The sequence below is a fragment of the Macaca fascicularis genome, chromosome 10 (assembly GCF_037993035.2).
Source record: "Macaca fascicularis isolate 582-1 chromosome 10, T2T-MFA8v1.1".
In the NCBI taxonomy this organism is placed as follows: Eukaryota; Metazoa; Chordata; class Mammalia; order Primates; family Cercopithecidae; genus Macaca; species Macaca fascicularis.
This window is the reverse complement of record NC_088384.1, coordinates 88872550-88885823: the sequence shown is the minus strand read 5'-3', so window position 1 is coordinate 88885823 and position 13274 is coordinate 88872550. Positions and strand designations below refer to the sequence as shown.

At 49.5% G+C, this 13274-nt stretch overlaps 1 protein-coding gene across 7 annotated transcripts in view; it reads right to left on the bottom strand.

The window, feature by feature from the left end:
- The window catches only part of DNMT3B (DNA methyltransferase 3 beta), a 48774-nt gene that overhangs the window by 6367 nt on the left and 29133 nt on the right, over positions 1–13274 (bottom strand). For 3 of the 7 annotated variants that reach the window (XR_012419240.1, XR_012419241.1, XM_074005031.1), the window contains 10 exons: positions 8074–8199; positions 7904–7948; positions 6733–6812; positions 6306–6418; positions 4990–5173; positions 4303–4387; positions 2681–2826; positions 2060–2150; positions 1554–1702; positions 529–614 (listed from right to left, as the gene is read on the bottom strand). Coding sequence is in view for 5 of the 7 variants with exons in the window: in XM_074005031.1 (XP_073861132.1) it covers positions 529–614; positions 1554–1702; positions 2060–2150; positions 2681–2826; positions 4303–4387; positions 4990–5173; positions 6306–6418; positions 6733–6812; positions 7904–7943 (974 nt within the window). In the remaining 2 variants the exon portion in view is untranslated. Of the gene's footprint in view, positions 1–528; positions 615–1553; positions 1703–2059; positions 2151–2680; positions 2827–4302; positions 4388–4989; positions 5174–6305; positions 6419–6732; positions 6813–7903; positions 7949–8073; positions 8200–9997; positions 10058–10834; positions 10980–11896; positions 12005–13274 lie in introns of all 7 variants that reach the window. The other 4 variants (XM_045362745.2, XM_045362747.2, XM_045362746.2 and 1 more) reach the window with 2 other exon arrangements.

The window sequence follows — 13274 nt, the reverse complement described above, 5'->3', positions numbered from 1 at the left end:
GCTAACAACAATCTACTTCCATTTCCAGTCGGCTGTCCCTACAGCAATGGGGAGGAGAAGTGAAGGGCAGGAGCATCAACAAGCTCAAGTCTTGAGAGATCCCTGGCAGGAAGGAGGTACACAGTCTGGCTACAGCACATGGGACTTTTATTTTTCTTTATATTTTTGTAGAGACGGGGTCTCACTTTGTTGCCCACGCTAGTCTAGAACTCCTGGGCTCAAGCGATCCTCCAGCCTCGGCCTCCCAAAGTGCTGGGATTACAGGCGTGAGCCACCACGCCCAGCCACCTGGGACTTTGAAGGTCGGGTCCATCGGCAGCTTACAACAGGTAAGAGTGGAACTCCTAAGGAGATTCCCAGGTACTTGCTGAACATCTTAACAGGGATCAACCCGGAAGACCACAGGTGGTCTGAAACCCTAACTGTTTCTCAGCAGAGCCAGATCTTTCTAGGAAGGCTTGAACGTCAGAGCTTGTTATCACATATTTAACTTGGCTGTTACCTGTCCCACTAAGAGCCCTTTGTTACCTGTTCATCCCAGGTAGGTTGCCCCAAAAGTATCGGGCCCTGTGAGCAGCAGAAACTTTGATGGCATCAATCATCACTGGATTACACTGCAGGGACAAAGAAGGTTGCTGTTAGGAGCCCATTATTAGAGTTCCAGTGTCAACCAGACCTTTGCAGGTGACAGGGCTATTCCCTGACTACAGAAGAGGCACAGATCCTTCAAAACAAAGAAAAGACCAACTGCCATCAGGAGGCTGGCTAGAGGACATGGTGAACGCCCTCATACTATGCTAATGGTAGGTAAAGAGATAAGGTCAAACCTGTAGATTCTGAGATGGCATCCCCTGGGACACGCCAGATTATTACAAAATATGATACACAGGCTCAAGTGATCCTCCAACTTCAGCCTCCTGAAATGCTAGGAGTGCAGACATGAGCCACCGTGCCTGGTCTAAAGCAGTTTTCATATCAAAAATGAGTAGAAAATTGAGTCAAATCTCATGAGTCCTTAACAGCAGATGATGGTTTCATCATTTCTGACTGCAAAGAGTTGAGCTGAGATTAGAGATCAATTATTTTCCTTGTATTGGCCGGGCATGGTGGCTCACAGCTCTATCTCTAATTCCAACACGTTGGGAGGTGGGCGGATCGCTTGAGTCCAGGAGTTCAAGACTAGGGTGTGCAACATACCAAGACCCCGTCTCTACCAAAAATACAAAAACTGCTGGGCATGGTGGTATGCTCCTGTAGTCCCAGCTACTTGGGAGGCTGAGGTAGGAGGATTGCCTGAGCCCAGCTGTTTGAGGCTACAGTGAGCTGTAATCATGCCACTGTACTTCAGCCTGGGTGACAGAGCAAGACCCCATCTCAAAAAAAAATATTTTCCATGTACTAAGAGAACCCACTGAATCCCTCACTATTGGATCTAGCCAGACCAAGGACAGGAAAGTCATTCCCAACGTTGGCAACACCCACCAATCATCACTGCCAGCAGCGCTTTCCCTGCCCAGGCTGTGTGTGACAATCAGGTCCCCAGATTCCCTCACCTCCAGGAACCGTGAGATGTCCCTCTTGTCGCCAACCTTCATGGCTACAACATTCTCAAACATCCAGAAGAACGGCCGGTCATCACCCTCCTTGGGGCGTGAGTAATTCAGCAGGTGGTAAAATTCAAAGAAGAGCCGGCCTGTACCCTCTGTGCCCAGAAAAGATGACAGTGCAGGGTTCATTTGAAACCTCCAGCCCAACCTACTGCATCCCCTGAGACCAACAGGTTCCCAATGGCCTCCTGAGTTAAGGCCGATGCCTACCAGTCTATGTCCACCTGAATGACAGCAGGGACACAGGCAGCGGCAGGGCACTATTTACTAGGGTATTTCCCTTGTGGGCTGAGGATTTACTACGGAGCGTAGGCAGCACCAACAGTCCCCTGACGCTGCCAGTAACTTGGCCAGAAGCAAAGGGCTCCTTCTCAGGCCACTCCACCTGGGCCAGTGGTCAGGGGTCAGGTGACATAGGCTCTCCAGGGACTGCCAGAGAGAAGGATGCTCACCATACAGGCCTTTCCTGGCTGGATTCACATTTGAGAGATCGTTGCATGGGCTTCCGCCAATCACCAAGTCAAATGGGCCCCATTCTTCAATCTGAGAGAGACAGAGTCAGGATGAGGGTGTGGACAGAGAGAAAGAGAGCTGGTCCCACTTCTAGAATCTTGCTTGGGGCTGGACAAAGTGGCTCACACCTGTAATCCCAGGGAGGCTGAAGTGGGGGGGTGGATCACCTGAAGTCAGGAGTTTGAGACCAGCCTGGCCAACATGGAGAAACCCCACCTCTACTAGAAATATAAAAATTAGCCCAGCATGGTGGCAGGTGCCTGTAATCCCAGCACTTTGGGAGGCTGAGGCAGGAGAATCGCTTAAACCCAGGAGGCAGAGGTTACAGTGAGCTGAGATCATGCCACTGCACTCCAGAGTGAGACTGTCTCCAGAAAAAAATAGAATCTTGCTTGGTCACCAACTCCACTTCCGACCCTAACCTAAGGCTTAAGATTCCCACAAGATTTCAATTATTTTTTCTAGGGTCTCAGGGATGGGGCCTACATGCAGGTTTCAGGATGTGGAGGACTGGGGGAAACAGAAAGAGATAAGGCCCACAAGGTACAGACTGCCCTCACATTTTTCTTTGTGATGTTCCTCACGTCGTTCACGTATTTGATATTCCCCTCGTGCTTCACGGTTCCAACAGCGATGGACTCTTCACACACTTCAGAGGCGACGTACTTTCCTACCTTTATGCCCAGCTCTTTGAGGACTAGGTAGCCTGTGGGGGCCAGGGAGACACAGAAGCATAAATGATGCTGAGCACATCATTTCCTCCGCTCCCTGCTATGGTAAAACAAACAATTCCTCATGACTGCGTCACATGCATTCAATCCAGCAAAGGCTGTAAATGCACCACACATATTGGCTGTGCAAACTCAGTATAGCAAGAAAAGAAGAGAACCAAAACCAGAGATAGCAGTACTTGTTGCCTAATTTATCTCCAATTATACTTATGCATGTGGAATGAAAATCAATTTCAAGATAACTGCACATAAAAAATAGTGTAACAGCTAAGATGTATGTCCTTTTAAAATGACCAAGACTGCCTGGGCACGGTGGCTCATGCCTCTAATCCCAGCGGTTTGGGATGCCAAGGTGGGCAGATCACTTGAGGTCAGGAATTCGAAACCAACCTGACCAACATGGAGAAACCCCATCTCTACTAAAAATATAAAAATTAGGCCGGGCGCGGTGGCTCAAGCCTGTAATCCTAGCACTTTGGGAGGCCGAGACGGGCGGATCACGAGGTCAGGAGATCGAGACCATCCTGGCTAACACGGTGAAACCCCGTCTCTACTAAAAATACAAGAAAATTAGCCGGGCGAGGTGGCAGGCGCCTATAGTCCCAGCTACTCGGGAGGCTGAGGCAGGAGAATGGCATGAACCCGGGGGGGCGGAGCTTGCAGTGAGCCGAGATCGCGCCACTGCACTCCAGCCTGGGGCACAGAGCAAGACTCCGTCTCAAAAAAAAAAAAAAAATATATATATATATATATATAAAAAAATTAGCTGGGCGTGGCCGGGCGCGGTGGCTCAAGCCTGTAATCCCAGCACTTTGGGAGGCCGAGACGGGCGGATCACGAGGTCAGGAGATCGAGACCATCCTGGCTAACACGGTGAAACCCCGTCTCTACTAAAAAATACAAAAAAAAAATTAGCCGGGCGCGGTGGTGGGCGCCTGTAGTCCCAGCTACTCGGGAGGCTGAGGCAGGAGAATGGCGTAAACCCGGGAGGCGGAGCTTGCAGTGAGCTGAGATCCGGCCACTGCACTCCAGCCTGGGCGACAGAGCAAGACTCCGTCTCAAAAAAAAAAAAAAAAAAAAAAAAATTAGCTGGGCGTGGTGGCGGGCACCTGTAATCCCAGCTCCTCTGGCAGCTGAGGCAAGAGAATCACTTGAACCTGGGAGGTGGAGGCTGCAGTGAGCACAGATCATGTCATTGCACTCCAATCTGGGTGACAAAGGGAGACTCTTATCTCAAAAAAATAAATAAATGAAATAAAATTCAATGACCAAGACTGCAAGGTGGCTGAGAAGGTGGAGAGAAACAAGGAGACAGGGATTTTTTCAGAGCTGGTGACCCCCAGCGATATTTCTTGCCACTGATGTCAGACACCCTAACCATGCCTTCTGACTCCCTGGCTACCCCCTTGTGACAGGACAGCAGAGCATCTCCAGGAATACCCCAAACTCACCTGTTGCGATGCCATCAAACAATGACAGGACTCGAATGGGCCGCCTTCGGGCTGCGGGAATGGCAGGGTACAGCTTGGGGGCTTCCTGCCAGGTAAGGAAGGAGGTCATGCTGGTGAAGGCACAGGGGAAAGACTCAAGCTCTGAGGGAGGGGCAGGCTGACTCTGCTCAGAGGGCTTCAAACCTTGCCATAGGCACTGCAAAAAGCCCACTGAAGCCTTGATGGGGATTGGGGAGACAGTGTGTACCACGGGAGCCTGCATTTGGCAAGGAATGGTAAATTTATCCTTGGACATGAGCCAGATATATATGCACAGATGCACACATGAAAAGGTATCACCCCAGATAGGAAAGACCTAGGGCCTGCCTCTAAGAACTAGAAAATTCATTTCTACTATTTCCTTCCCTCTCAGCTCTGCTAACTCAGAAGGCTACAACCATTTCTTCATCGGGTCCCTGAAAAGCCATATACTGAGAAGCCGGCAAGGAGGGAGTGAACCCTGGCACGGGTGAAAACCGTGCAGAGGAGCTGTCAATTTGCCAGGTCTGTCAGCCGTTGAGGCTCCGAGAGGTTCCACTTGTACAATGTGTGTTTACTTCTATTACTCTCTCTCTGAGAATTCCAGAGCGTTCCAACACCCTGTGCCCCTGGGATCTGTGGTGGTAGAGGCGGGAGCCTGTGGCTTACGTATTCAAGCCCCGTGTCACTGGTGAAGAAGGCCTGCAGGCGCACGTTCCAGTCCTTCCGGCGCCGCAGGACGCCGTGACAGCGCTGCGGGAGACACATGTAGCAGCTCCAGGGCTCCTGAAGCTTGGCCTCGGCCGCTGTGCCTGTGCCCACCAGCACCTCCAGGCACTCCACACAGAAGCACCTGGACCCAGTGGCAGGGAGAAGGCATGCCTTTGTCATCGAGTTGGTCTCCTGTGCCACCCCCTTACCACTTCCACAGGGAAATGCCCACCCCCTCCTGAAAGCTTAACAGCATAGCCTGCAGGGCCCTGTGCAGTACGGGCTTCCCTGACGTCTTCCTTGGATACCCCAACCCCCTTAATCAGAAATGCTCTCCCAACAACCTACTTCATTCCATGGACACTTTGGATTACAGGCCAACTGGCAAACCAGGGAGTTAGCCTTCCCTGATGCCCTTCTCATCCCCTTCCCTCATGCTCTTGGCCTATTAAGAGCACTTCTAGCTGGGTGCGGTGGCTCACACCTATAACCCTGGGGCTTTGGGAGGCTGAGGCAGGAGAATGGCTTGAGCCCAGGGATTTGAGACCAGCGTAGGCAGCATTTACTACACTTTTTATTTATTACAAAAAAATAGGCCAAGCATGGTGGATCACGCCTGTAATCCCAGAACCTTGGGAGTGCTGGGATTTGAGAGGCTGAGGCAGGTGGATTACCTGAAGTCAGGAGTTCAAGACAAGCCTGGTCAACATGGTGAAACCCTGTTTCTACTAAAAACACAAAAATTACCTGGGCGTGGTGTTGCACACTTAAAATTCCAGCTACTTGGGAGGCTGAGGCATGAGAATTGCTTGTACCCTGGAGGCAGAGGTTGCAGTGAGCCAAGATTGTGCCACTGCACTCCAGCGTGGGTGACAGAGCAAGACTCCACCACAAAAAAAAAAAAAAGAAGAACAACTAGCTGGGTGTGGTGGCATGTGCCTATAATCAAGCTGCTCAGGAGGCTGAGGTGGGAGGATTGCTTGAGCACAGGAATTGGAGGCTGCAGTGAACTATGATCACGTCACTGTACACCCTGGGCAACAGAGCGAGACCCTGTCTCAAAAAAAAGAGCCCTTTCCTACACATGAGCTCTACCCCAATTAAGCTACAACCACGGCCACCACAAAACATAAACCTGTATGCTGCTTCCAGGGCAAATTAGCTCCCTCTTCCCATGCCTAGGATTCCATTCAACAGGCAGCTGTCTGCAGACTGCAGGAACCTAGGAGCCTTGGGGGCCCACCCACATCCTGCCCACAGGGCCCAGTGCTCACCGGCAGCAGCTCGTGTTGCTACAAAGCAGCAGCTCTCGGCCCTCGCAGCACACGGTGCAGTAAGACTGATAGCCATCGTCGTCATACATGTAAAACAGCTCAAGGAAGCGATCCTGGCAGCCAGAGAGAAACACCAGTGAAATCGGAGACCAGAGAAGGCCAGGCCCTGCCAGCTTGCTGGTGGAGGCCCTACGATACAGCCGCAGAACACACTGCTGGTGGCTTGGTGTCCTTTAAAAGGACAACTGGCTGTGACCTGTGTGCCTCTGGCCTCTACGACAGCTCTCCCCCGTCCCGCCCCAGAGGCAGAGTGCAAGGCAGCTAGGATGAGTGGGCTTCACTGAGGCTCCACACAGGTGCTGCTCGGAAGGACAGGGGAGCTGGAGGAGGCGAGGGCAGGAAGGTCCGGAGCAGCAGGAGGACTTACCCGGCATGTCTGACAGAGGCCCCCCTCAAACAGAGGGTGGAAGGACACGGGGTTTTTCCTGCCACAAGACAAACAGCCGTCTGTAAGAAAAACAGGGTTGGGGCTTGTGGCAATTGAGGCCCTGACACCAGTTGCTGAAGCCTGGGCCTCTCAGTTCCTAAGATTTTCCTCCAGGCCAGCTGCTTGCCAAGGACTCTTCGTGCCTCAGGCCATGCCTCACAGCTTCTACCTTTCAGCAATGCTTCCAGGTGGCATCCCTACTTCACAGATGGGGAACATCAAGATGGGCAAGGGGCTGCCCCAGGAGGATGATGTCAGGCAGAACGCTGAGCAGAGGGACCTCTCTGGTGTGACAGTCCTTGAGAAGCTTTAATTACTGGGACATCGAGGATTTTGTGGTGACTCCAATTGGCTTGTTGTCTCATGATAGGACTTGCCCACGCCCACACCCTAAAAACAGCAAATGGCTGTAATCTCAGAATCCGGGTCCTTTAACCAGTAGACAACCCTGCCTTCCCTTCATATCACCAGACCAGCAAGGAGTTGCATCCCTGGCTGGGTAGATAGGACCTTTATAAAACCCATGACCAAGCATCGCTACCTAGCCAGATGGGTGAGTGAGTCTTGGGGAATAGGATTTCTAAACCGAAGCTCTTCCCCGGGTTCTCTGGGTCAGGGATGTGGTGTTTTCCTATTCAACACGGAGTAACTGGGGGTTAAGGAAGCAAGGGAAACTTCATCCTCACACATTCTGTATTCCATGAGGTATATTCTGGCCAGAGTATCCAATCCAGTGGCAATCCCCAGCCAGGACAAGCAGACTATTTAACCTGACAGTAGGCAAGTGAGTAAAAGCTAGTTAGTTGCCGTTCTTTGGGAAGTTCATGATACCACTAACCTTGGTTTTAGGTTATGGTTCTCCCGGCCAAAATGGCCTGGCTTCCCTTCTTCCTCACCATACCCTTCCTGTCCCTTTCTCTTAAGGGGCACAAGTGGGCAATTCATTCCATAAACTAGCAACTAAGATGCAGGGACTAGAAATAGGCCTTGGCCTGAGGTCAAGGAACAGAGCTCTGGGTTAAACCCTGACAGGGCGGATGAGCCAGGACGAGGAAGGCATAGAGCCCTAGCCAGGGTGTGAAGGGGATGACTGGGAGGGAGAGAGCATTACCTTCCAGGCTGCTCTTGTTGTTGGCAACATCTGAAGCCATTTGTTCTATTGAGAAAAGAATAAGAAGGCATGGGATGAGGTCAGGGAGCCGGGTACGGATCAATTCCTGGTCTGCAGCATCCTCCTCCCATCTGCCCCATGATCCCAGGTAGCGGGTCCCCAACAATCACCTCGGCTCTGATCTTCATCCCCTCGGTCTTTGCCGTTGTTATAGCAATTTGTCTTGAGGCGCTTGGGTGCGGGGCAGTAGTCAGAGGTGGCTGAGTCGTCAGCTGTGCGTCTTCGAGTCTTGTTCTCTGTGAAAGGTAATTAGACTGCAGCCGTGGCTTGGTAGGAGGGTCCAGAGAGAATGTGGGCCCAGGACAAGACCATGCTATGCCTGGGTACCAGCTGCAATTGGGGCATGACAGGGGGTCCACACTGAATGTATATGGCCCCTTGATGGGCAACTCACAACAGGAGCTCATTCAAAACCCCTTGCACCCAGGATTCTTAACACATGCTTACAAGGTTTTAAATGGCCACAACTAGGAGGTAAAGATGACTCAGCTCAGAGAGCAAAGCTCAATTCAAAGCTAAAAGCCTGACACACCTATGTCTGTGATATCTGACATGCTGGGCAGTAGGCATAGGGGTGGCTACTGAGAACTTGAAACTGGTGAGGAAATGAATTCTGTATATAATGTTAATTAAAACACTGACAAGCAAGTCAACTAGGACTAGCCTAGACCAATGAGTCTACTTTCTCAAATGCGTGTTTTATGAATTTAGTTAATGTGTTTAAACATCTACATCTGTATTTAGTTATCAATCTGTATATACTTATACAATCTGTATATACTTATACAGATCAAGTATTTTCATTGCAAATTTAGCATCAAAATTGAGATCTGTAAAATATGTACTATGTAAAATATATAAAATAAGTGAAATTTTGAAAACAGCACTATAAATGTAGACTATCTCAGTTTTTATAATAGCTGTTAACATTTTGGAAATTTAGTGCTAAAAAAATCATGATTTGTATTAATTTTACTCGTTCCTTTCTTGTTGCCCAGGCTGGAGTGCAATGGTGTAGATCTTGGCTCACTGCAACCTCCGCCTCCTGGGTTCAAGCAATTCTCCTGCCTCAGCCTCTTACAGGCATGCAGCACCACATCTGGCTAATTTTTGTATATTAATAGATATAGGGTTTTGCCACGTTGGCCAGGCTGGTGAACTCCCGACCTCAAGGGATCTGCCTGCCTCAGCCTCCCAAAGTGCTGGAATTACAGGCATGAGCCACTGCACCAGCCTCCTTTTTTCTTTCTTTCTTTTTTTTTTTTTCTTTTTTGAGACAGGTTCTCAGGGTGTCACCTAGGCTGGAATGCACTGGCATGATCTTAGCAAACTGCAGCCTCAACCTCCTGGGCTCAAGTGATCTTCCCACCCCAGCCTCCACAGGCACACACTATCTCACACAGCTAATTTTGTATTTCTTGTAGAAACAGGGTTTCACCATGTTGCCCAGGCTGGTCTTGGAACTCCTGAGCTTAAGCAATCTGCCCACCTCAGCGTCCCAAAATGCTGGGAAATCCAAGAGATGGTTATTTGCATCCCAAAGTGCTGGGATTACAGGCATGAGCCACCAAGCCCAGTACCTCTTAATTTTCAGTGAGGCTACTAGAAAAAATTTTAATTACATAATATGGCTCCCATTCTATAAATGAGATTTTGTAAAACCCATTTGTCTTTCTATACGGAAAATCTTAATGAACGTGGTTAAATTTGACTCTGACCCTAGGAAAGAAAATTGTACAGCCATTAAAAATCATAAGGACCCTTTCGTGACAAAATGACAGACAGTGCTTACAGTATTAATATTAATAAAGGGGAAAGCAGGAATCCAACTAGTGTTCAGAAAAATCTGGAAGGATGTGCAACCCAATATTAACCTGGAGGGTATTTGTGAGGGTGGGATGTGAAGGGAGAGTGGGGAGTTCAGATAGACTCTTCAAGAAATTTGATTCTTTTCCAGTGACCATTTTATATGCAAAGAAATCAGAAGAAAGTGCATAGAAAACAGGGAACAGTCAAAAGACGGGAAGGAAATACCGTATTTCCTTGATTCTAATTTCCTACTGCCTGCACGACGCACCTTCGACTTATTAACCACTTTTGAGGCGGAAACAAAACAAAACAGAAAAAACATTACATTAAATGTATGGACTGTTTTCTTTCTTGAGACAAGGTCTTGCTCTGTCGCCCAGGCTTGAATGCAGTGGTGCAATCTCGGTGCACTGCAACCTCTGCCTCCTGGACTCAAGACAATTCTCCCACCTCAGCCTCCCGGGTAGCTGTGACCACAGGCACATGCCAAGCACACCAGGCTAATTTTTCTATTTTTCACCATGTTGTCCTGGCTGGTCTCGATCTACTCGCCTCAAGCGATCTGCCCGCCTCAGCCTCCCAAAGTGCTGGGATTACAGGCGTGAGCCACTATGCCTGGCCTTTAAATGTATAGATTGTAAGACAAGTCCTGGATTTCTAGAAACCAGAGTTATCTTATAATGGGAGAAATATGGTACTGGTCAAAATGTTAGCAAGTGGCATATGGTTCTTCTTTAACACTTTCCAATTTTCTCGAATGAGCATAGCTTAACTATATTTTTCCTTTAATAAAAAAGGTGCTAGTCAACACTGCATCCTGACTTCAAGACAGATGTCAGATTCAATACAAATTATATGCACATGACCATCAGCAAGAAAGTGGCCAGGGAAGCCAGATAGGGCTGACACAGCCTTCGTATGCCTGCAATTTTTCCAACATTCAGAGTTGAGCCCAGCTGCTAGAAAGCTGGGTGGGCGTGGGGCAGCAGGGGTGGCTGACTCTCCCAAGAAGTGGTCCCACCAGCAGAGGCAGCAGGTGCTGCCATGGGGACTCATTCCCACCTGGTTGCGTGTTGTTGGGTTTGAGGCCCTCGATCCCAGTGGGCTTGAAGCCCCCGTGGGCCCACTCCAACATGGGCTTCAGCTGGTCCTCCAATGAGTCTCCAGGGCTGCTGGGGAAGGTCTTGCCAGCTCGCACCCTAGCTTTCTGCAAAGGCAGAGTCTGTGATGAATGGCGGGTGGGGAGGGGGTGCTCGCCAGGCCACACCCAGGGAGTCCCCCAGCCAGGGCCTACATTCCCCTTCACACTAGGCCCTTTCATAGCCAGACAGCTGTCCTGGGCTGCGGTATGTGTCAGAGGAAGGAGGGGCCTGTGCAGGGAGAGGCCTCGGAAGGGGGGTTGTGGTTAAATCTTTTCATGCAGGCACCAAATAGGATCTCTTCCCCCTAGAGAATGTGAGTGGTCACCTCCCTCTCAAAAGGCAGATAGATCAGAATTAACTCTACCACCAAGATACAGAAGCCCCAGTCAGCACTACCTCATCTCCTCTGCATCTTATATAAGAAAGCACTAGATTTCTTGTTTCATCTCCCTAAAGATGGGGACGTTAACTTGTGTCCAACATGAAGGACCATGAGGATTTCAGTGTCTAATGAAGCCTTTGGCAATGAGAAGAGGCTGGCTCTTAAATGCTGAACAAAGGTGGGCAAAAAAAATCAACGTGAAGGGAGAAACAGGGTGTAATGGTTCGTAGGGGATAAGATAGCCCACAGACAGAAGGCAGCCGGCCTCCACTGCCATCTTGCCGTGAACTCTACCCCTCATAAGGTGGCTCTGAGGTCTCTGGAAAAGCACATTCACTGATATGAATATTGCACCCCTAACTGCCCGTGCTCTTTCCTTCTGATTCAGTTAGTGGTCCCAATAAATGGCAGCTGGGATGTCTCAGATTCCTTTGTCGGATGCCCAATCCGGTGGCCATCATGTTATGTTGGCATTTACCTCCTCCCTGGCCAACCTGTCCCCTCCAAACCACCCTTGGCAACACTGAGCTAGGTTTCCGTGGGTCTCTTCCTTCATCCCTGCTCTCAGGGCCTAGCCCTCATTCCCTCATCCCATGTTACCTCCAGAGCATGGTACATGGCTTTTCGATAGGAGACGAGCTTATTGAAGGTGGCCAAATTAAAGTGCTGGCTGAACAGCCCCAGTGCCACCAGTTTGTCTGCAGAGACCTAAAAGAGAAAGACATCATCAACATCCACCTACAGGTGTGTCCCAGGTGCCATGTCTATCACAATGTTGCCCATCAGATGCAGAAGATTTTCATACACTTTAACCAAGAACCCATTCCTGGGGATCAAGTCCACAGATATCCATTTAAAAGGAAGGAAAGGAAAAAGCAGAAAACTAGAAATGACAGAGTCTCAACACACAGATACCCAGAAACTTGTTAGTTATGACACTCCCACTGTGGAAAAGGAGGATACTCTGAATGAAGGCAATGAGGCGAACCCTGTGTTTGTATCCATTTTACAAGCAAGTGTCCCTGGTGTGGAACCCTGACGCTCAGTCCTAATATTCTCTGTGGATGCTCCGGCATCAGGGGTTTGTACATATTCCTTCTTTCCTAAGCATGGTAATTGTTTACTCTTTACCCTTTTATTAAAATGAGTTCAAAAGCTGGGCGCGGTGGCTCAAGCCTGTAAACCCAGCACTTTGGGAGGCCGAGATGGGCGGATCACGAGGTCAGGAGATGGAGACCATCCTGGCTAATACGGTGAAACTCCGTCTCTACTAAAAAAAAAAAAAAAATACAAAAAACTAGCCAGGCGAGGTGGTGGGCGCCTGTAGTCCCAGCTACTCAGGAGGCTGAGGCAGGAGAATGGTGTAAACCCGGGAGGCGGAGCTTGCGTGAGCTGAGATCCGGCCACTGCACTCCAGCCTGGGGGACAGAGCGAGACTCCGTCTCAAAAAAATAAAAAAAATAAAATGAGTTCACCTAATGAATGTGTTTAGAAAACAGTGCTTGACACAGTTAGCACCTTTCACTTATTGTGATTATTTAACTTTAGTTCTTGTGATTTAATCCATATTCCACAAGTCTCCTGATGTACCAAGTCCCCAGACCAAGCATGAAATGACTGAGTTGCCAGTGAGAGAGAAAATGGCTATTCAGGGATGCTAATCAGAACTGAAAGGCCAGACGTAGTGGCTCAGGCCTATATTCCCAGCACTCTGGGAGTGGGAGTTGGAAGGATCGCTTGAGCCCAGGAGTTCAACTAGCCTGGACAACAGAGCAAGACCCCATCTTTACAAAAAATTTTAAGAACCACAGTGGTGTGCACCTGCAGTCTCAGCTGCTCTAAGGAAGGATTGCTTGAGCCCAGGTGACTGAGGCTGCAATGAGCCATGACAGTGCCACTGCACTGCAGCCTGAGTGACAGTGAGGACCTCATGTCTCAAAAAAAAAGAACTGAAAGACACAGGGAATGTTCTATTCTC